We start from the raw sequence: 24492 nt of genomic DNA on the forward strand, positions 1-24492 counted from the left end.
CTCAAGTATATGATAAGCCTGAGTGATCTGAGATTCAGATGGCAAGTACTAAGGAAAATGGTCTGAAATTATTTTTATTTACAAACAAATAGGTAGTCACTAGTGAGCTGAAACTGGCAGTCGCTCTATGTGGTGCATCATGGCAACGCACCATGGGTGTGTTGAGTTTGTGACTTTAGAGGTCTTGCGCACAGACTGTTTTGACGATCACTCACCTGCATGCCAGACTGAGTAGCCCTTCTCTGCTAGGGGAGAGGTTCTAGTGCTTCTGAGCATCAAGGCATCTTCTAAAAACTCGATCTTCTTGCTGAACTGCACTTCCAAAATGGGGATAACCTCCGGCATCTTGGCAGATATCAAACGATAAGCTATATCTGGCTTCCCAATGAACCGCTGGCGGATGCTAATTTCATAAGGTGTATGAACCTTGATGTCATCTACTTCTTCTCTTTCAAATCTGTGCATGAGCAAAGAATCTGAGTGGTGGATTTCCAACCCAGAAACAAGGACGGTGAGCCTTCCTGGTTTAACGTGAGATTCTGTTCTTTGGGAAATAACAGCAGGAATTTTGATCACTATCCCTTCTTTTCCAAAAGCTTTGGAAGCAGCCATTGAGACGTCCCACTTGGGCTTTGTTTCTGATGGCATCTTCCAAAGCTTGAAGCTAAAGGGCCACCAAGAAGGAGACTCCAGTTCTGTCAGCAGCCTGAAAAAGCAAACAAAACACAGAAAGTAGTCAATCAGTTAATTTTTTTTTTTGAAAACTGTTTTGACTTTTATAAAGAATGTTACCATTTTATACTTTTCTTTTCCACAAGCACTCCATGAAGTAGAAAAAGCAGGAATTATTATCTCCACATTTTAGAAAAGAAAACTGAGGCTAAGAGCAGTGGGACATTTGCCTACAGATACAAAACTAACCAGAAGGTAGACACACAACAAAAACACACATCTTGTGACTAGAATATTGCTCTTTTCACACTTGACCTGGGGTAATTTTGACCAAAATAAATCCTGATCATAATCTCTAGAGAGCTGTCTAATAGAACTTTCTTCAGTAATCTGTATTGCCTAATCCAGTAATGGGGACATGTGGCTACTGGGCACCTGAAATGTAGCTAATGCAATGATGAATTGAATTTTAAACTTAATTTTAATGTGGCTAGTGGCTACCATATTGGACAACTCTAAATTAACCACTAATAATATCCAGAGATACATCTAAAAGGCCAATAAGAGGGGAAAACAGTGGAAGCAGGAAAGGAAAAGCAAAGGAACAAAGATCAAATGGAATAAACAGAAAACAAATAACAAGATGGTGGAATTATCACAACCATATTAGTAATCATACTAAATGTAAGTGGACTAAATTCTCTAATTAAAAGGCAGATTGTCAGCCTTTAAAGGCAGATGGTCAGTCTATAACAAGACACAGTTATAGCTTGTCGACAAGAAGCAATGTGAAATATAAAGATACAGATACACTGAAAGTAAAGGGATTGGAAAAGTAAAGTAAAAAGATATCATGCCAAAAGTAAACTTTAAGACAAGGAGTGTTACTGGGGAAAAAGAGGGACAATGCATAATAATAAGAGGATGAATCCAAAAGAGAGACTTAATGATAGTAAATATGCGTGCATCTAATAACAGAACTTCAAAACTCATTAAGCAAAAACTGGCAAAACTAAAGGAAGAAATAGACAATCATACCTGTAGTTGTAGATTTTAACAAACTGCTCTCCACAATTGATACAGCAAGAAGACAAAAGTAATTAATAAGAATATAGAAATTTTGAAAAACACTATTCAACCATCTCAAACCTGACTGATATTTACAGAAACATCATCCAAATGCTGAATGCACTCTGTTAAGTATATTCAGAATGTAAACAATAACAACAAAAAGATTATATATAACAGAGTGGTCAACATGGCAGAGAAGAAACACCTGGAGCTCACCTCCTCCCACAGGTACACCAAAATTACAACTACTTACAGAGGAACTAATGATGAGAAGGACCTGAAGACTAGAAGCAAAAATTTTCCACAACTAAAGTTATCAAGAAGGGACTACAATGAGATGGATAGGAGGGGCAGAGACACAGTATAGTTAAGACCCACATCCCCAGGTAGGTGACATACAAAAGGGAGGACAATCACAATTGCAGAGGTTCTCCCCAAGGAGTGATGGGTCCAAGCCCCATACTGGGCTCCCCAGCCCAGTATTACACCAGAAGATAAGCTCCCATAACATCTGACTTTGAAGGCCAGCGGGACTTACATAAGACAGAGCTAGAGGGCTGTAGGTAACAGAAACTCTGCTCTTAAACAACACAAGCAAAATCTCACATGCTCTTAGACCCAGCACAGAGGGAGTAATCTGAAAGAAGCCTAGGTCAGTCCCACTTGTTGAACTTGGAGAAGCCTGCCAGAGAGGCAGGAGGCCACCAGAACTCCCCCTGGGGACACATATGCTGGTGGCAGCCATTTATGGGAGCCATTTAGGTTCTACCACAAGGACATTGGTGCTGGCAAGGGCCATTTTGGTGTCTAGACTATCTGCATCGGGACATGGTCCCACCCACCAGCAGGTTGGCCACAGTCCTGGGACCTCCCACACTGACAAGCCACTTACGTGAGGAAATGACCCTGACTACCAGCAGGCTGAGACCAGTCCTGGACCCACGGCCCTGTAGTCAGCCACACAAGGACCTGACACCACCCACCAATGGACTGGAACCAGCCCCGGGACCTCAGGCCCTACAACCGACCATACTGGGACCCAGCTCACCCACAAACGGGCTGGCACCAGCCCCAGGAGTTTCAAGGTCTTTGCTCCACATACTAGCAAGCCGGTACCAGTACCGGGACTTGCCAGCACCTGCAGACAGCAGTCCAAGGCCCCCCAGGCCCCAGAGTCAACTGCACCAGGACCAGGTACAACCCACCAGCAGGCTGAGATAAGCCTCAGAAAACCCCAGGGCCACTCAGTTGGCCGCTCTGGGACCTAGCCTTGCTCACCAGTGGCCAACAGCCTCTGCATGAGGCAAGGCCTGGTAGCCAACTGGGACAGGGATAGCCCTGCCTACCAACATGCCCACAGGGGCATCACTCGATCATAAAACTCTGGTGCTGCTGGGCACCATAGGATGTCCCCTACACAAGCCTACTTCTCCAAGATCAAAAACGTAACCAACCTAACTAATTCATAGAAATAAACACAGAAAATTAGGTAAACAAAAGGAGGTGACAAAGGAGCATGTTCCAAACGAAGGAAAAGATAAAATCCCAGGAGAAGAACTAAGTGAAGTGGAGATAAGCAACCTACCCAGTAAAGAGTTCAAGGTAATGATCATAAAGAAGCTCAACAAACTCAGGGAAAGAATGAATGGCCACAGTGAGAAGTTTAAGAAGAGATAGAAAATATAAAGAAGAACCAAATAGTAACTGAAACTAAAAAATACACTAGAAGGAATCAACAGATTAGATGATACAGAGGAACAGACAGGTGATCTGGAAGATAGAGTAGTTGAAATCACCCAAGTTGAACAGAAAAAAGAAAGAGAAATTTTTTAAAATGAGGACAGTTTAAGATAACTCTAGTCTCATACCACAGTACTATGAGACAAGAAATCAACCATAAGAAAAAAAACTGCAAAAAACACAAACACATGGAGGCTAAACAATATGCTAGTAAAACCCAATGGCGTCATAGAAGAAATCAGAGGAAATAAAAAAATACTTGGAGACAAAAGAAAATGGAAACATACAATCCAAAATCTGTAAGACACAGCAAAAGCAGTGCTAAGAAGGAAATTTATAGTGATATATGCGTACCTCAGGAAACAAGAAAAATCTAAAATACAACCTAACCTTACATCTGAAGGAGGCAGAAAATGAAAAACAAACAAAACCCAAAGTTAGAAGGAAAGAAGTCATAAATATCAGAGTGGAAATTAATGAAATAGAGACTAAAAAAACAATAGAAAAGATCAATGAAACTTAGAGCTGGTTCTTTGAAAAGATAAATCTTTAGCCAGACTCATCAAGGAAAAAAAGAGAGAGGACCCAAATAAACAAAATCAGAAATGAAAAAGAAGTTACAAATGAAACGTCAGAAATACAGAGGACTATAAGAGATTACTACAAACAATTACATGCCAATAAGACGGACAATCTAGAAGAAATGGATAAATTCCTAGAAATGTACAATCTTCCAAGATTGAGTCAGGAAGAAATACGAACAGACTAATTATAATTATTAATTTAAAAACTCCCAACAAACAAAAGTCCAGGACCAGTGGGCTTCACAGGTGAATTCCACAGAACATTTAAAAAGGAACTAATGCCTATCCTTCTCAAAGTATTCCAAAAAATTAAACAGGAAAGAATGCTTCCCAACTCATTCTACAAAGCCAGCACCACCTTGATACCAAACCAGACAGACACTACAAAAAAAGAAAATTACAGGCAAATATCACTGATGAACATAGAAGCAAAAATCCTCCACAAAATATCTGCAAAGCAAATTCAACAATACATTAAAAGGATGACACACCATGATCAGGTGGGATCTATCCCAGGGATGCAAGAATGGTTCAATATCTGCATAGCAATCAATGTGATACACCACATTAACAAACTGAAGAATAAGAATTATATGATCTCAAAAGACGCAGAAAAAGCTTCTGATAAAATTCATCATCGATTTATGATAAAAATGTTCAACATTGGGTCTAGAGGGAACATACCTCAACATAATAAACACCACATATGACAAACCTACAGCCAACATCATACTCAACAGTGAAAAGCTGAAAGCATTTTCTTTAAGATCAGGAATAAGACAAAAATGCCCACTCTTGCCACTTTTATGCAACATAGTATTGGAAGTCCTAGTCATAGCAATTAGACAAGAAAGAGAAATAAAAGGAATCCAGATTGGAAATGAAAAATTAAAACTGTCACTGCTTGTAAATGTCACGATACTATATGTAGAAAATCCGAAAGATGCCACCAAAAAACTACTAGAACTCATCAATGAATTCAGTAAAATTTCAGGATACAAGATTAATATGCAGAAATCTGTTGCATTTCTATACACTAATAACAAACTATCAGAGAAATTAAAAAATAATCCCATTAACAATTACATCAAAAAGAATGAAATACCTAGGAATAAATCTAACTAAGGCAGTTAAAGACCTATATTTGGAAAACTATAAGACACTGATGAAAGAAATCAAAGGTGACAAAAACAAATGGAAAGATACCATGCTCATGGATTGGAAGAATTAATATTATTAAAATGATCATACTATCCAAGGCAATCTACAGATTCAAAGCAATTCTTATCAAAATACCAGTGGCATTTTTCACAAAACTAGAAAAAAAATCCTAAAATTTGTATGGAAACACAAAAGACGCAGAATAGCCAAAGCAATCCTGAGAAAGAAGAACAAAGTGGGAGGTATCATGCTCTGATTTCAAACTATACTACAAAGCTACAGTAATCAAAAAAGTAAGATACTGGCACAAAAACAGACACAAAGATCAATGGGACAGAACAGACAGCCCAGAAATAAAGTCACACTTATATGGTCCATTAATCTACAATAAAGAAGGCAAGAATATACAACCCGGAAAAGACAGCCTCTTCAATAAATAGTGTTGGGAAAACTGGACAGCTACATGCAAAAGAATCAAACTGGACTACTTTCTCACACCATACACAAAAATAGACTCAAAATGGATTAAAGAGTTAAATTTAAGACCTGAAACCATAAAACTCCTAAAAGAAAACACAGGCAGTACACCCTTTGACATCAGTCTTAGCAATATTTTTTGGATATGTCTCCACAGGCAAGGGAAACATAAGAAAAATAAGACACTTGCGAACAATATACATGTACAGGGTTACTATCTAAAATATACAAAGACCTCATACAACTCAACATCAAAAAAAACTAAACAACCCAATTAAAAAAATGGGCCGACGACCTGAACAGGCATTTTTTCCAAAGAAGACATACAGATGGCCAACATACACATGAAAAGATGCTCAATATCACTAATTATCAGGGAAATGCAAATCAAAATTACAGTGAGATATCACTTCACATCTGTCAGTTGGCTGTTATCAAAAAGACAACAAATAAGAAATGCTGGCAAAGAAATGGATAAAGGGGAACTCTGGAACACTGCTGGTGGGAATGTAAAAAAGAAAACTATGGAAAACATTATGGACATTCCTCAAAAAATTAAAACTAGAACTACCATGAGTTCCAGCAATTCCACTCCTGGGTATTTTTCTGAGGAAAACAAAAACACTAATTCAAAAAGATATATGCACCTCTATTTTCAATGAAGCATTAATCACAACAGCCAAACTACAGAAGCAACCTAAGTGCCCACTGACAGATGAATGCATAAATATGTAGTGTGTATATATATATATATATATATATATATATATATATATTTATATATATTTATATATACAATGGAAACCATAAAAAAGATTGAAATCTTGCCATTTGCAACAACATGGATGGACTTGAAGGGTACTATGCAATGTGAAGTAAGTCAGAGAAAGCCAAATACTGTATGATTTCACTTATATGTGGAATCTAAAACAAAACAAATGAACAAACATAACAAATCAGAAACAGAGTCAAAGATACAGAGAACAAGCAGGTGGTTGCCAGAAGGGAGAGGAGGGTGAGTAAAACAGATGAGGAAGATTAAGAGGTACAAAGTTCCAGGCACAAAATAAATGAGTCAAAGGGATGAAATTCAGCATGGGGAATATAGTCAATAATAATGTAATATCTTTGAATGGTGACAGACAGTAACTAGACTTATCGTGGTGATTGTTTTGTAATGTACAGAAATTTCAAAACACTTATGTTGTGCACCTGGAACTAATATAGTGCTGTAGGTAAATTACACTTCAAAAACTGATACAGATGAACTTATTTACAAAACAGAAACAGCGTCACAGACAAAAGAGAACAAATTTATGGTTACCTAAGGGGAAGGTGGGGTGGATAGATTAGGAATTTGGGATTAAAAGATATACACTACCATATATAAAACAGATAACCAACAAGGACCTACTGTATAGTACAGGGAACTATATTCAGTATCTTGTAATAACCTATAATGGAAAAGAATCTGGAAAAGAATATATATACACATATATATGTATAACCGAATCACTTCGCTGTACAACTGAAACATTGTAGATCAATTATACGTCAATTAAAATAAATAAAAATCTTTAAAAAGAAAAAAAAAGAAACAAACTAATAAAAAAAAGGAGATCAGTTTTGTGGTTACTGGAGGTGGAGACTGGAGGAAGGGGAAATTGGATGAAGGTAGTCAAAAGGTACAAACTTCCAATAATAAGATTAAGTACTAGGGATGTAATGTATACAACATGATTAATTTAATTAACACTGACGTATGTTATACATGAAAGTTGATAAGAGAGTAAATCCTGAAAGTTCTTATCCCAAGGAAAAAAAATTTTTTCTGTTCTATTTTGTATCTATCACAGACAATGGATGTTCACTAAACTTACTGTAGTAATCATTTCATAATGTATATAAGTCAAATCATTATACTGGACCTCAATCTTACACAGTATGGTAGGGCAGTTATATATCAATAAAACGGTAAGAAAAAAAAGTATAACAAGTCTCAATAAATTTCAAGTATTGAAATAATATAAAGCATATCCTTTGTCCTCAAAGAAATGAAACTAGAAATCAATAACAAAAAGTTAACTAGAAAATCCTCAAATATTTGGAAACTAAACACAATTCTAAAATAAAGGAACTTAGAAAATATTTGAAGTGAATGAAACTAAAAACATGATACACAAAAAAACAGAGGGATGCAAATAGAGCAGTCATAAGAGGGAAATTCATATCTATCAATGCATGTATTTGAAAACTTCTTAGGAAGGTTTAAAATCAGTGATCTAATTCTCTACCTCAAAAAGTTACAGATTGTACTCAGAGTAAGTAGAAGAAAGGAAAAGTAGGAATCAATGAAATGGGGGCTTCCCTGGTGGCACAGTGGTTAAGAATCTGCCTGCCAAGGCAGGTTTGAACTCTGGTCTGGGAAGATCCCACGTGCTGCGGAGCAACTATGCCTGCGTGCGCCACAACTACTGAGCCTTGCGCTCTGGAGCCCGTGAGCCACAACTATTGAGCCCATGTGCCACAACTACTGAAGCCCACACGCCTAGAGCCCGTGCTCTGCAACAAGACAAGCCACCACAATGAGAAGCCCACACACCGCAATGAAGAGTAGCTCCTGTTCGCTGCAACTAGAGAAAGCCTGTATGCAGCAACAAAGACCCAGTGCAGCCATAAATAAATAAATAAATAAATTTATTTTTTAAAAAATCAATGAAATGGAAAACAGAAAAAATACAAAATATTAACAAAGCCAGAAGTTGGTTCTTTGAAGTAATTTTAAAAATTAAACCCCTAGCAAGAAATAATAAAGAAAAAAATAAAGAAAATGCAAATTACCAATATCAGGAATAAAAAAAGGGGCATCATCACAGATCATTTAGCCTTTGAAAGGTTTATGGGGAATTTTATACTCAACTCTATACTAATAAATGGGACAACTTACATGAAATACACAAAACACTTGAAAAACCCAAAATTTCAAAACTGAGGCAAGAAATAGTTTAATAATAAGAATAGCCTCACAAGGAAATTGAATCTGTAATTTAAAATCTTGCCATAGAGAAAACTGTGGTCCAAGTGGTTTCACTGATGAATTCTGCCAAATATATAGAGAGGAAATCATCATAACTGTATACCAACTCTTTCAAAGAATAGAACAAGAGTGAATGTTTTGCCCATTTAGTTCACAAGACCAATATAACTCCTATACCTAAACCTGATGAGGACATTACAAGGAAATACGTACATAACAATAACCTCCAGTAACACAGATATAGAGTTCCGTGAAAATATTAAGTCAAATCTAATAATATATAAAAAAAGAATATAATATCATGATTAAGTGATATTAATTCCAGGAAACTGAAGTTGGTTTAACATTTGAAAATTAATCACTGCAACTTATTTCATTGGTAGAAAAACAAAAGGAAAACTGTATGGTCATCACAAAAGATGAAAAAAAAGATTCTGATGAAATTCAGTACTCATTCACGTTAAAACCCCAGCAAGCTAGAAGGAAATTTCCTCCATCTGATAAAGGACATCTATAAAAGCATACATGTATGTATGCATAAAAAACGTACATGTAACAGTATGCCTCATGTTGAAAAAGTCAATGTCTTCTGTTTAAAATCAGAAACAAAGTTAAAAAAATTGGGCAGACTTCTAAAGTACCTGAATTTTGAAAGTATTCCCCAAATCTACACAGAGATCCAATGGCAAAGGGTAGAGCCTTGTCAGCACAAGGCACTTAAACATAACCTCCGACTAATCAGTAGCTGACCACTAAGCTATGCTGATGCAGGGACAACCACCAGGAACCAAGCCATGCTTAAAAATTAAAACATAAAAAAAAACCCAAAATAAAAAAGCTGCACATGACAGTGGAAACACACTCCACAGAATTAGTTCAGGCAAGTTACTAAAATGAGTAAACAAATAAAAACAACCACCAACACCACCATCCTGTGGCAAGGAGGGAGATCAGAATCCAGAGTTGCAACAATGTATTATTTAAAATGCCAAGTTTTCTACAAAGAAGTATGAGATATGCAAGGAAACAGAAAAATGTGACTCATACACAGGAGTAGAAAAAAAAGTCAACAGAATCCATTTCTGAGAGCACTCATATACTGGACTTAAGAGGTGAAGATGTCAAAGAAGTAATTATAAATGTTCAAGAGTTAAAGAAAACCATGTTAAAAAGAGTAAAGAAAAGTATGGTGACAATGATTCATCAGAGACTATCAAATCACAGAGAGAAATTATATAAAAAAGAACCAAATGGAATTTCTCAAAGTAAAACGATAGTAAGATACATCCTAGTTAAACCACTGAAAGCCAAAGACAGAGAGAAAACTGTGAAAGCAGCAACAGAAAAATGATTTATCATGAATAAGGGAATCATAATAATATTAACAGTTGACCTCTATCATAAACCTTGAGCACCAGAAGGTAATGGGATGACAAAAGCCAAGTTCTGAGAGAAATAAAACTGCCAGTAGAGAATTCTACACCATAAAACTATCAGGGAAAATACATTACCAAACATATAAATGCTGAGAAACTTCACTGCTAGCAGGCCTGTTTCCTGAAAAAAAGACTAAAGGATGTCTTTAAAGGATGGGCTGAAAAGAAATGACACCCCCAGAAGGAAACTCAAATCCACACAAAGAAACAAAAAGCACTGGTAATGAGGTCGTGCAGGTAATTAGAGAATATAAGTATTTTGTTTACTTTTCCTAACTGATTTAAAAGATAATTGCATAAAATAATAATTTTAAATTATACTGAGGCTTATAACATATAAAGATATAATATATATGACAAATAATGGCATAAAAGGGGGTTAGGAGTGTGACAACAGATGGTAACTCAAGTCCACAGGTAGAAATGATGTGTACTGAAAGCAGTATTTGGATTAGAATAAAATATTCTATATTTTTCTTTCTTCTCTTAATTTCTTTAAAATATACAACTGTACAAAGTAATAATTACAGTACTGTTTTATTGCGTTTAGAATATATATAGACGTACGATATATGACAATGGCACAAAGGTAGGGGAAGGAATGAAGCTATAATGGAGTACATTAAATTGGCATTAATCTGAAATAGATCATAAGATGTACACTGTAATATCTAACATAACAATTAAGAAAATAATTTTTAAAATACTAATGAAATAATTTAAATAGTACACTAGAAAAAAATCTAATGAACACACAGAGGTGGTAAAGGAGAAACAGGAAGAAAAAAAGCTACAGACATATAGAAAACACATAGCAAAGTCACAGAAGTAAATTCAACCATACCAATAATTAGAATAAATGTAAATGAATAACATTGTAATCAAAAGTCAGAAGTTGTCACCCTGGATTAAAAAAAAAAGATCAGACTACATGTTGTTTATAAGTGACACATTTTAAGTTCAAAGATATAGACTGCAAATAAAAAGAGAAAAGGTACACCACGCAAACAGTGATCATAAGGGAGGTACAGAGTTATACTATTGTTATTAGACAAAATAAAAAAATTTTTTTAATTAATACAGATGAAGAGAGTCATTTTATAATGATAAAAGGGTCAATTCATTATGAAGAAACAATAATTATGAATATATACACACCTAACAATAGAATCACAAAATACATTATGAAAAAATTGACAGAATTGAAGGAGAAATAGACAATTCAACAATAATAGTTGGAGATTTCAATGCCCTACTCTCAAAATGGACTGAAAAAACCATCAAAGATACAGAACACTTGAACATTATCAACCAATTCCATCTAACTGGTATCTAAATAACGCTTCATCCGACAACACTGGGATGTACACTCTTCTCAAGTATAAATGGAACATTCTCCCACATAGATGCTATGCTAGACCATGGGTCAGAAAACTTTTTATACAAAGGGCCAAACAATAAATATTTTAGGCTTTGAGGACCAACTGTCTCTGTTACAAATATGCAACTCTTCCATTAGACCAGGAAAACAACCACAAATGAATGGGCATGGCTGTGTCCCAATAAAACTTCATTTGTAAAAATAGGAGGTGGGATGAATTTAGTCCACTGTCATTTGCCAGCTCCTTGCTAAGTCATAAAACAGGTCTCAATAAATTTAAAAAGATTTAAATAATGCAAAGTGTCTTTGTTCCCTGACCATGATGGAATGAAATAGAAATCAACAGAACGGAATTTCAAAAGACCACAAATATTTGGAAATTAACCCACTTCCAAATAACCAATAGGTTAAAGAAAGAATCCTGAGGACAATTAGAAAATGGCCTGAGCTACATAAAAATAAAAATACTGCATACCAAAATTTAGGGGATGCAGCTAAAACAGTAATTAGAGGGAAACTTATAACCATAAAACCTGTATTACAAAAGAAGATCTCAAATCAAAAACATAAGCTTTCACATTAAGAAACAAGAAAATAGAAGAGCAAATTAAAGAGGGGAGGAAATCAATGAGATGGAAAAGAGAAATATAAAAGAAAAATCTTTGAAAACAAAAATTAATTATTAGGGCGCAGTGGTTGAGTGTCCGCCTGCCGATGCAGGGGACACGGGTTTGTGCCCCAGTCCGGGAAGATCCCACATGCCCCGGAGCAGCTGGGCCCGTGAGCCATGGCCGCTGAGCCTGCGCGTCCGGAGCCTGTGCTCCGCAACGGGAGAGGCCACAACAGTGAGAGGCCCGCGTACCGCAAAAAAAAAAAAAAAAAAAATTAATTATTAGAAAATATCCACAAAATTGACAAACTTTTCAGTTGGACCAACCAAGAAGAAAGAACACAAAAATTACTAAAATCAGGACTTCCCTGGTGGTCCAGTAGGTAAGACTCCACGCTCCCAATGCAGAGGCCCCAGGTTCGACCCCTGGTTGGGGGACTAGATCCCACATGCATGCCACAACTAAGAGTTCACATGCTGCAACTAAGGAGCCCTCATGCCACAACTAAAAGATCCCACACGCCACAGTGAAGATCCTGCGTGCCACAACTAAGACCCAGCACAGCCTAAATAAATAAATAAATAAATAATCTTTAGAAATATTACTAAAATTGGGAATGAAAGCAGAACATTAATACAGACCTTACATAAATGAAAAGGATTATAAAGGAAGCCACAAGCAACTTTACGCTACAACATTAGACAATTTAGATAACATTTAAAATTCCTAGAACACCACAAACTACTAAACTGACTCAAGAAGAAAAGGAAAATTTGAATATACCTATTCAAGTAAAGAAATGAATTGGTAATTATATTCCACACACACAAAAAACTCAGGCCCAGTTGGCATCAGTGGTAAATTCTATTAAGATTTAAAGAAGAAATAATACCAATTCTTCACAAATTTCTCCAGAAACTACAGATGAGGGACAGTATTACCCAAACCAAAGTTAGATAAACACATCACAAGAAAGAGAACTACAGACCAATAAATCTTGTGACTACAGACACAAAATCCCCAACAAAGTTACCAAACCAAACCCAAAAGGACTATGTACCATGACCAAGTGGGACTTATCACAAGAACAAAAATATCTGAAAGGTTTAGTTTCTGAAAATCAATTAATGTACTACACTGTATTAACAGAATCAAGGACAAAAACCACATGACCATCTCAATAGATGGTGAAAATGCATTTGATAAAACCCAATATTCATTCTTAATAAAAACACTAAATGAACCAGATATAGAAGTGAACTTCCTCAATCTGATATTAGAAACCTACAGGTAACATCAAACTTAATAGTGAAAGACAATGCTTTCTCCCCTAACACTGGGAACAAGTGAAGGATGTCTGCACTCACCACTTCCAGCCAACACTGTATCACAAACTCTAGATAGTACAATTAGGTAAGAAATAGAAATCAAAGGCATCAAGATTAGAAGCAAAAAAGTAAAACAATCTTTATTCACAGAAGACATGATTCTGCAGGTGGAAAATCCTACAGATCCACACAGAAGCCACTAGGACTAATAAACAAATTCAGAAAGTTGGCCGGATACAAGACAAGATCAATTGAAGGCCTTCCAATTCGAGGCCTAGATAGAGTAGATACGCTTCTCCCTGTTCTCCCCACTAAATACAGTTTAAAACCCTGGATATTACATATGAAACACACATAAGATTATGGAGAGTGGAGAGAAAAGGTCAGGCTGTTAGGTCTCAGGACTTCCGAAACTTTGAGGAAGCGAGTTCTCTTTTTATTTACTATATTCTGAACTGAGTCCTGAAGAAGCCAGAAACCTGGATAAACAGACACTAATTAAATAAAGAAAAGCCTGCTCTCCCTACCCTATAGAAAAGGGGACGCTGTCAAGACAGAGAACGTTTAGTCAATAACAGCTCTACTGCAGCCAAACTCCCCAGAAAGAAGTGCAGCCCACTCCCACCCTCACCAGCAAACACCACCTGAGGAGCGCAGACATGGACCCTCTCCTACCTGCACTGAGGGGTACTTCTTCCTAACTGGGGCAGTGTCAGAGAAGGCCATGTGAGGAGCCAGCAGTAATGAGGGGAACCTTACAGGTCAACATAGGCCAGGAGCAGGTAACAAGACAGCCCTCATTCTCCCAATCAGGGTGGTATTAGCAGAGACCTATGGGGAAACCTGACATTCCACTCCCAGCCAGTAGCAACAGGTGCCCTTTTCCATCTCAAGGCATAAACTAGGGCCAAGAGGAGAATCTGGACTCTCATCCCCACATGGCAGTAAGAAGAATCAGCGTCTTGCTCCCCGGGGCAATGTGTCAAAGGAAGATCTGCTAAAACAGAAGATAATGTCCAGAGTCCCATAAGATAATACCCTATACAATACAGAAAGAGAATAGATAGATTAGTGGTGACCTGGGCTAGGGTGAGAACAGAGAGTGACAGCAAATGGGCTTGAGGCAACTTTTGGGGGTGATGGATATGTCCTAAAACTGAACTATAGTGATGTTTGTCCAACTCTGTAAATTTACTAAAAATCATTTTTCATATAAAATGAGTGAATTTTGTGGTATGTAAATTAGAAAGCTGTTCTAAAATATCTACACAGACACAGTGGAGTAAAAAAACATCTAAAATAGGGGAAAAAAAACATTAGTCACAAAGAAACAGTAAATTCTCTTTAGCAATAACATATGCAAAGAGGACAATGGAAAAACATCTTCAAAATGTTGAGCTAAATTTGGCTCAACTGTGAAGAGCCAAATTATCATTCAGAGTGTCAGTAAAATAAAGGCATTTTCCAACATATAAAGACTGAGACAATACTTACTCACAGACCCCAGTGAACACAGAATCAGACCAATTATTTCACCAAGTAGATTCCAGCAAACTGCGATCAAGTCTGCGTTACTAACATGTCCTCGTTTCATTTAAAGAGACATGTGTGAACCTGTGTGCTTAACTGAACAGAACAGACTGCATTTTGGATTTGAACTCCACCTTATGCTGATATAGCAGGAACCAAATTTTACTCTTGTACTGGGCAAAGGCAGATGGCTGACCACATGACTGCTGTGGCCACATTTCCAAGATAAAATCTGGACATTCCAACAATAGATTTCCTAGTATCCTATGCAAAGTGCTTAGAAACCCAATAAAACGTAAATTGTAATTATATCTTCCAATCACAATTCTTGACAAACAACTGAGGTAATGGTTCTAAGACACCAAATAAATTCTTTTGTTTATTTTAGCTGTGCCTCTTTTCTTGGTTGACATACATAATACCAAAAAGTAGGAAGTGTCTAATCCAGAATTTTAATATATGTAAATAAGCTTTGTTTTCTAAAAATTCACTAGGTAGTCCTTATTTTACCACAGAATGTGAGGAAGTGGTCAATATCTGATTAAAGAACGGCATGGCTGTTGAATGAGCATTAGGGAAGCAGGGCTCTTGACTCCCTCCCAAGAGGCAGCTGCAAAGAAAGCCTCTGGATGCCAATCTCACTGACAAGACTTGCTCCAGTCACTGTGACGTTCTGCGCCACCCCTTGCTTCTGCTCTGTAACATGGACTTTACCTGGTATTTGTCTGCAGACCATTCACCCAACATAGTTCTATTTAAAGTGTAAAAAATGGTCACAGGAACTGTCCAGGAACCCATGATATTATATAATTTAAGGTTTACAATCCTAGACATTACTCCTTGCTAAATTATTGGATTAAAAATGTCACAACATGCTCAAAGATGGAACAGTTTAAAGTTCAATAAGATACTAATTGCAACGGATTGAAACTCAAATATTTTTAAATCCAAGGATTCAAAAGGATATTAAAAATAATAATTGGGGCTTCCCTGGTGGCGCAGTGGTTGAGAGTCCGCCTGCCGATGCAGGGGACACGGGTTCGTGCCCCGGTCTGGGAAGATCCCACATGCCGCAGAGCGGCTAGGCCCGTGAGCCATGGCTGCTGAGCCTGCGCATCCGGAGCCTGTGCTCTGCAAGGGGAGAGGCCACGACAGTGAGAGGCCCGCCTACCGCAAAAAAAAGAAAAAAAAAAATAATAATAATAATAATAATAATTGAACTTTTTTTTTTTTTCCTTCGGCATACAGGCCTCTCACTGTTGTGGCCTCTCCCGTTGCGGAGCACAGGCTCCGGACGTGCAGGCTCAGGGGCCATGGCTCACGGGCCCAGCCGCTCCGCGGCATGTGGGATCTTCCCGGACCGGGGCACAAACCCATGTCCCCTGCATCGGCAGGTGGACTCTCAACCACTGTGCCACCAGGAAAGCCCTAATTGAACATCTTTTGAGGATGATAAAGAACAAAGTCATTACCTTGAAAACTGCTAAATGCAGAAAAAGAGCAAACCTCCATGAAATTTGCCCCAGAATGAAATGGTACATGAAGGGCGGCCATCTATTCATAAAGGCCATAGAGTTAGTGGCAGCAGGGAAGATGGTGAAATAGGAAGCTGCAGGAATCTGTCCCTCCAGCAAAAGGAAGGAACTGGCAGAACTGTCTGAAGCAACTATTTTGGAACTCTAGGTCAAGGAGAACATCGGCAGCATCCAGCAGTGAGTTTGATGGAGAGACCAATAAATTTCAATCAACTTCTGCTTTCAAGCAGTAGCAGCTACCAACCCCCATCCCACAAATCCATAGCTGGAAGCTGTGGGACAGCCGCAAGTATTCTTAGTATGGCCTGTTGGAGCCGGGGGGAGGCAATAAAGACTTTTCCTCCAAAAACTGGGACTGTGAGTCTGACTGGGGCTTCTGATTGCTGAGAGGCTGGCACAGAGTTTTCTACCACCATGAGCTGAAGTGGCTTCCCAGCCAGGAGGGAATTGAGAGAAACAAGACCCATTTACTTTTTCCATCTTCAGAACTTCAGTGACCACACTTAACAAGGAATACACGCTTTGCAAAAATAATTTGGAAAAGTCACAAAAAGTCAGTTCCAACCCACAGCAAGCAAAACCCAGCAACCCCTGAGGCATAGGAGAATTAGATTTCCAGAGTATTATCAGTCAGCTTGGGCTGCCACAGACTGGGTAGCTTAAGCAACAAATATTTATTTCTTACAGTTCTGGAAGCTGAAAAGTCCAAAGTGTTCAGTCTCTACTAAGGCCTAGTAGCAGGACAAGAACTGTTTCTCAAAAGGAAAGTAGTTATCTGCAGAGGATAGCAGGGCTTTGCTCCAAAATCCTAAGGGTGAGCACTGTGATTCCCTATAGAGGTCTGCAAAAGGCTCCAAAGAGCACCCCTATCTGCCACTGACCCATCATACACCACTGGATCATATGGCCCAAGTGACAGCGCAGCTCTGTGGCAATCTGGATCTGTTTCAGAGCCTTCTCTTGCTCTAGGCCCTACTCAAAACCAGCAGCTTTCGAGTCACTTGGTAAATGTGCCAGAGTAACACACCCAAATGAGGAATATGCTGCTTCCAAAACACTAAGAAGCACTGTGCCTCCTTTCTGGTTGTAGGAAGAGCCAGATACAACAACTTAACCTTCACCATAGAAGAGATACTTCAATGAGCCATACACCATTGGACTTCTAAAAATTTCACTGAAGTAGAAGGCCCTTGAATTTCTGTCAGATTTCCCATCCTCTGATATGCAAATGTCTTATGAGTCTAGAGTAGTTGCTACTTCTTACTCAGTCCAATCAGCATTAATAGCATGCTATCTTGTGGAAGAGAAAGGCATCAAGATCTTTGTGAACTAAATTATGACATAGGGCTGAAAAGTTGGTATACCCTTGAAGTAGGACAGTGAAGGTGTATTGCTGGCCTTGTCAGCTGATAGAAACTGCTTCTGGTGGTCTTTACTAACAGGGATGGAAAAAAAGCACTTACCAGATCAGGTGCTGCACACCACGTACCACAGGATGTGTTAATTTGCTCAAGCAGTAAAACTACAACTGGAGTAGCAACTGCAATTATAGTCACCACCTGGTTAAGTTTAAGATAAACCACTGTCCTGAAAGATCCATCGTTTTTCTGCACAAATAGGTGAGCTGAATGGAGATGGGGTAGGACTCACTATCCATGCATCCTTCAAGTCCTTGAAGGTGGTACTCATCTCTGTAATCCCTCCAGGAATGCAAAATTGCTTTTGGTATACTATTTTTCTAGGTAGAAGAAGTTCTAGTGACTTTTACTTGGTCTTTCCCACCAGAATCTCTCTCATTCCAGAGGTCAGGGAACCAGTGTGGGGATTCTGCCAGTTACTGAGTATGTCTATTCCAATTATATACTCCAGGACTAGGAAAAATTACCATAGGATGGGTTCAGGGGCCATCTCCCTGTGAGATGAACCTGAGCTAAAACTCTACTGATCACGACCTCCATAACCCCCTAGGTGAGCCACAGTGATGTTTTGGGTCTCCTAGAATCAGTGTCAGTTTGGAGCCAGTGTCCAGTAGTCCCTGAAAAATCTGACTTCCTTTTCCCCAATGCACGGTCACCCTGGTAAAATGCCATATGTCTCTCTGGGGAAGGCTGGGAGAAAGATTAACAGTACAAAATTTGGTAGCACACTGGGGTCCTTCCACAAGGGACCCACCTTCCCCATCATTCAAGGGGTTCTGGGTGTGTAAACCGGTTCAAATCTAGAAATCAATTAAGGAGCCGTGACATTTTTTTCTTTTTTAATTCAGGTTAGATGCTTGTTCACATGACCTAGAACTCTTCTGCTTAACAGATCAAGTAAGAATTGAGCACACTGCCCAACTATTTCTCTTCTAGGGGCACATGACCAACTAGCTAATGCCATAGGTCTCTGGGAGTCAGACTATTCTGATTGCTGCTTTGACTCTACTGTCCAAAGACAACCCCAATTGTCTTTGGTCATTAAGTGCTACCACTTAGCCCTGCCACCCCAGGATCCAATTATCCCTGCTGCATTTAAGGATCCCAGCTCAGTGGCAGCCACTTCCCACTGTAATTTCTGGCCTACAGAGAAGAGCAATCACACAGCTCAAGGATGCTGGGGCTCCCCTTAAAAATTTATTTCTCACAGTCATGGTAAAAAGTGTGTCTTCCTGGACCCTGCCAGGATGGGTGAGGAGATCTCACATAATAAATCTATTCTACCATTCCAATCTTCCTCAGTCTTGGATCCTTCCTCTGGAGTACACCAAGGCAGTTCTGATATTTCAAACTCCATTTAGTGTAGGCCACCTTTTAGTCCACATCTCAGCCAACCAACCAAACTGTTAGGGCCTTTCTAACTCCTCGAGACATGGTACCAAATCCAGGATCTCTGCTTAGTGAGTCCATTTCAGTAAAGTCAGCCCCATCCAACTTCATATTCCTCTCACCATCACCCCACACCCAAGATAACCATTCTCACACATACCCTCCGGATTTCTGCCTGTATAAATTGGAAAAATCATGCAGTTCTTTCAGAGTGCAGTGCACCTCTTCATGGGCCACACTTTATGCCTCATCTTCTGGGATGTGCTGAGACTTAACTCTAACAATATACCTGGAAGCAAAGGGGGGTGGTGAGGGTGGGTCTTGAAGGAAATCTGCACCGTCTTGCAAAGCAATTATCTCAGGGGAGGCCATTACAGCTTCCTCAGGCAAAGTGTGGTTAATCGCCTCAGATAGGGGAGGAAGGGCTGCTTCTACTGGCAAAGAAGACTCATCAGAATTTAGGGGTTCTATTTTCTCAGTTTCATCAGGATCTTCCCATATGTCTACATTCCAACTTTCAGGATCCCATTTCTCCCCTATCAATACCCTCAGTTTAACAACAGACACCGTGCAAAGTTGGGATTTCAATTTACATTGTAATTTAGTCACTCACAGGATGACCCTCCAGATCTGATTTTCAGAAATCTCAGTGCTGCAGCTACGGGAGCTAAGGTTTTCTTTCAAGGCAGATACAGAAATGTTCAGGTCATTATGGGGCACTCTGAACTCATCCTTTCCTTTCCACACTTTGTCCAGTAGAGTTAGAGCAGCCAGCCAATCTCACTACTCATTAGTTTGACAAAAATGTTATTAGGTATCAAATACATGGTCACTCAGAGCCTTTTTAAAATATTTGATTACGAGTATCCCATGACGATTATTTTACATATCACCATTGCCACATCATCAGTGCCTTCTATACCACTTGAAATAAGAGTTATTAGTCGCTTTAAGTCTAATCAGATTAGAGATTCCAAAAACCTCAGAATTCAGAAAACTCACCTTTCACTCTCAGCACAGAAAGAGAAAGAGGGAGGGGACCAGGGAGATAGAAAGGGAGACAGAGAGGGAAGGAGGGACGGAGGGACAGAGAAACAGAGAGAGAGAGAGGAGAGACCACATTTTGTGAAGACTACTGAAAACACTAGAACTGCATAAATCCAGGACTGTCATGGGAAGAGAGACCAGATATTCTCGGACCACAGAGCACTGCTCTCAAACACTGCTCTCAAAAGACCACAGCCCTTTTCAGCAGAACCAAAAATTGCACAGTCCACCCAGGCCTTCCCATACAAGACATAACATACCAAGACAAGGCTATCCGTAACAACCCAAGAGATAAGAGAATAGGGTGTCCATGAAACAATAATAGGCTGCTATTCAAAAGGAACATTGGAAAACAAAAAATAAGTCTTGGAAATTAAAAACATGATAACAGAAATAGAAGGTAGGAAGATAAAATTCAAGAAATAAAAGCAGAACAAAAGGATGAGGAGAAAGAAAAATGAGAACAATATTAGAAGATCAGTTCAGGAAGTCAGATAACAAAAAAAGGGGGAGTTCCAAAAGGAACACATTTTAGAAACTGAGGGGGAAAAATTATCAAAGAAATAATACAGGAAATTGCCCCAGCTCTGATGGACAAATTAGAGAGCTCACTGAGGGCCTACCACAATCGGCTTGAAAGGACCCACGCCAAAGAGCATCATGAACCACAAGACCACTCCAGGAACACCAGTCAGCTGCTCTCTGGATAACTCACCACAGAGCTACATAGTATGGTGCCCTGCATGCACCCTTCCTGTTCAGGTTTTCATATTTTAACTCAATGTTTTTCCTATAATATTATTTGGCATATTAAAAAAAAACCTTATAGGGCTTCCCTGGTGGCGCAGTGGTTGAGAGTCCGCCTGCCGATGCAGGGGACACGGGTTCGTGCCCCGGTCTGGGAAGATCCCACATGCCGCGGAGCGGCTGGGCCCGTGAGCCATGGCCGCTGGGCCTGTGCGTCCGGAGCCAGTGCTCCGCAACGGGAGAGGCCACAACAGTGAGAGGCCCACATACCGCCAAAAAAAAAGAACAAAAAACAAAAAAAACACCTAGATTTCCATTATTTTAGTGTGCATTTCTTTGATTTCCAGTGCAAATGAACATTCTTCTAAATCTCTGGTCTCTATGTCCTGTTATGTATTGAAGATATTTAATAGGTGTCTCAATTTCCTACAGCAATGTTGTGTTATTCTGCGAGGGCTGACTGCTATAACAAACAACTCCCGAAACCTTAAGGGCCTAGCCCCAGTAGAGGATTATTTCTTGCTCACACTGTAGTCCAACTGAGGGCTGGGGTCAGCGTTCTGCTCTGGGAAGCCATTTGAGGCCCTAAACTCTAACTAATGCTTCTGTCCTAGGGCCTTCGAGTCCTGGAGGATTCCAGCAGGTAAAGGGGAAGACAGTACTAGAGATTGGGTAGCAGGGCTTTTAGAGACTAGGCCTGCAAGTGACCTACGTCACTTCTGCCACAACTCAGTCATATAAACCCCAAACTGCAAGGGACGGTGGAAAAATGTCTAGCCATGTTCCCATGAGGAAAACTCACAAAGGTCTGGTGATCTTACGTCTCAACCACCATAAGCACCCCCTCTAAGACTAAGATGCAGGGCCCTGTTCCCTGTAGCTCTAGCACGATGACCTTTACCACATAGTGCTTAGAAATAGCAACAGGTGGTAACTGCAGAGTGGGGTCACTCAGAGGCAAGGGGTCTCACAAACAGCAGCCATGCAGCCCTGGTCTGAGACGGGGGGGCCCACACTCAGGGCCTATCACCGAGAGGCTGCCACCTCATCCTGAGCTCTCAAGCAACCATTCCAGACACGGGGGAGAGGTTATTCCTACTAGACTCTAAGATCCCTGACTTACTTTATATGTCTTATAGTCAGTGCAGCGCTTCTCCAAATGTGGTTTTTGAGAGCCTCCAAAGGAGTCTGGGAGGTCAAAGTCACCTCATACAACACCACAACACTATTTGGCTATTTGGCTTTTTCCTCTCATTCTCTCATGAGCGTAGAGTGGAGTTTCCAGAGACCATGTGACTTGTGATATCACAGCAGACTGACTGCAGAAGCCGGCATGAGAATCCAGCTGTTTTCTGCTAAACTTTACTTTAAAGAGAGGTACAAGAATCTCAAACAGTGCCACTCTTCTCACTACACGTTTTGCTTTATGAAAGTTATTTTTCATTACAAAACTGTTATTTACGTTACTAGGTCATGGATTGACCATTGTACTTTTTAAATAAATAATTACTTAACTTCTTAGTTTTCACAAAATATGGTACATATCGGTATACACCAGCCACATGAACAAAAGTTCTCTGGGTCCTCAGCTTTTAAGGTGGGTGGGGTGGCCCCTAAGACTGAAGGTTTGAGAGTTGCTAGTGGCTAAGATGGCAGCTTCTGAAGCCAAAATGCTTTGGCTCAAACCTTGCTGCTCTACAGCTGTGGAAAAGAAATCAAGATAAACTACGCTAACAGACTTAGTGTGTGTGATCTTGAACAAACTACCCGGCCTCTCAGCCTCAGTTTCCCCATGGGTAAAACGAAGAACAACACACTCTTCTTGGCTTGTCTGCTGATTCAGTGAGGTAATCCCCCTTCAACACTTAAAACGGTCCTTGGCACATACTGCACTTAGCGAACGCTGGCCCTCATTACTTGCACGCCCACAGCAGTCAGCCCAGTGTAACTGTCCACAACAGGGGCACAGCTTGTGTTTTCAGAGGGCTGAGTGTGTAATAAATACAGGATGATGGAAAAGATACTATACCACAGCCATCCAAAGGTCAGGTTAGGATTAGAGTGTTTGTTTACCTGTCAGCCACATCCAGGTCAGATTCCATCTTGTCCAGGCCTCTCGAGATACTGTCAAGCTGCTCGCCCTGATGGTGGAGGACTCTGGCTGTGTCTTCCAGACGCTTCTGGGTACAGGCCATCAGACCAGTCAACTCCTTCCCCTTGGTCATGGGGGAGGATGATTCCTCAACAGCAGCTCCTGACTGGGACAACAGCATCTCTCTCCAGAAATGCTCGATGATGCTGAAAACGACATTTCGACTAGGCTGCAAGGAACTGAACCAGTGCTTGTTGTGGTCCTTTTCCAGGATGGTAATAGAACTGAAGATAAAATGAGAAGCTTCCTTCTTGATCTCAATTATACTAGAAAGGGGAAAGTTGACAAGAATTTCTCCAGTTTTATCAGTCATAAATTTTAGCGAGAGAGAAGTTAATGAAAGTTTGCCAGGGACCCATTGCTTCTCAAGTTCTAAATAATAGGAGCATGGCCAGGTGTGGACGCAGATGTCTCTGCTCATCTGGTTCCTAGGTTGGTTTGTACCACGGCCAAGGTCACTCTGCCTCTGAAGGAGAGGGGGACAAATTAGTGGACAGATGAGCTTAAAATAGGACATCACACTTGGACTAGAGACACTAGGACACTGACAGCAAGGGTATGGTCTGGATTCCAAGCACACTGGAGACTCCAGCACATGGCCAAGTCCTCACCTAGCAAGGACTCTCACACCACCTGTGATAGGCAGGATGAAGACCTTGCCCTACTCAGCAGAGAGGTAAGGGCTGGGGCCAGACTTGTGCTTGACCCAAAGCATCAAGGTCCCCAGGGGCTCTTCACTCACCAGAGCACCCCCATTGGGACCAGGGTCCACAGCTGATGTGACTGAAAGAAGAAAATCACTGGAAACGACCACTCAAGGATTCTCCATAGGAACACCATCAGCTGTGATGACCCCTATAAACTACACACTCTACAGGTTTCTAAACTAACATTCTCCTTTTGAAATTTTTATAAATTTACTTAGTTTCATATACAAAATAATCCTACAGACAACCTTTTCTATTCTTGTAATCCCAACTAATTTTATAGGGTTCTACATAATTATATAATTATATATATATATTTTATATATAGTTTTATATAGTTATACATAACAAAGGTGTACTATTCTTACGTACCATTTGCACTTATCAATGCACTTTTTTTTTGGACACGCTGCACGGCTTGTGTGATCTTAGTTCCCCGACCAGGGACTGAACCCAGGCCCTCGGCAGT

General features: G+C 39.7%; 1 protein-coding gene across 8 annotated transcripts in view; it reads right to left on the reverse strand.

Annotated features, from left to right (window-relative positions):
- Nucleotides 1-24492, reverse strand: part of SNAP47 (synaptosome associated protein 47) — a 78562-nt gene that overhangs the window by 44244 nt on the left and 9826 nt on the right. For all 8 annotated transcript variants that reach the window (XR_014015807.1, XR_014015808.1, XR_014015809.1 and 5 more), the window contains 2 exons: nucleotides 23238-23782; nucleotides 216-706 (listed from right to left, as the gene is read on the reverse strand). Coding sequence is in view for 5 of the 8 variants with exons in the window: in XM_081233692.1 (XP_081089818.1) it covers nucleotides 216-706; nucleotides 23238-23782 (1036 nt within the window). In the remaining 3 variants the exon portion in view is untranslated. The remainder of the gene's footprint in view (nucleotides 1-215; nucleotides 707-23237; nucleotides 23783-24492) is intronic.

Source organism: Mesoplodon bidens, assembly GCF_964165515.1.
Source record: "Mesoplodon bidens genome assembly, chromosome: 4".
Taxonomy (NCBI): domain Eukaryota; kingdom Metazoa; phylum Chordata; class Mammalia; order Artiodactyla; family Ziphiidae; genus Mesoplodon; species Mesoplodon bidens.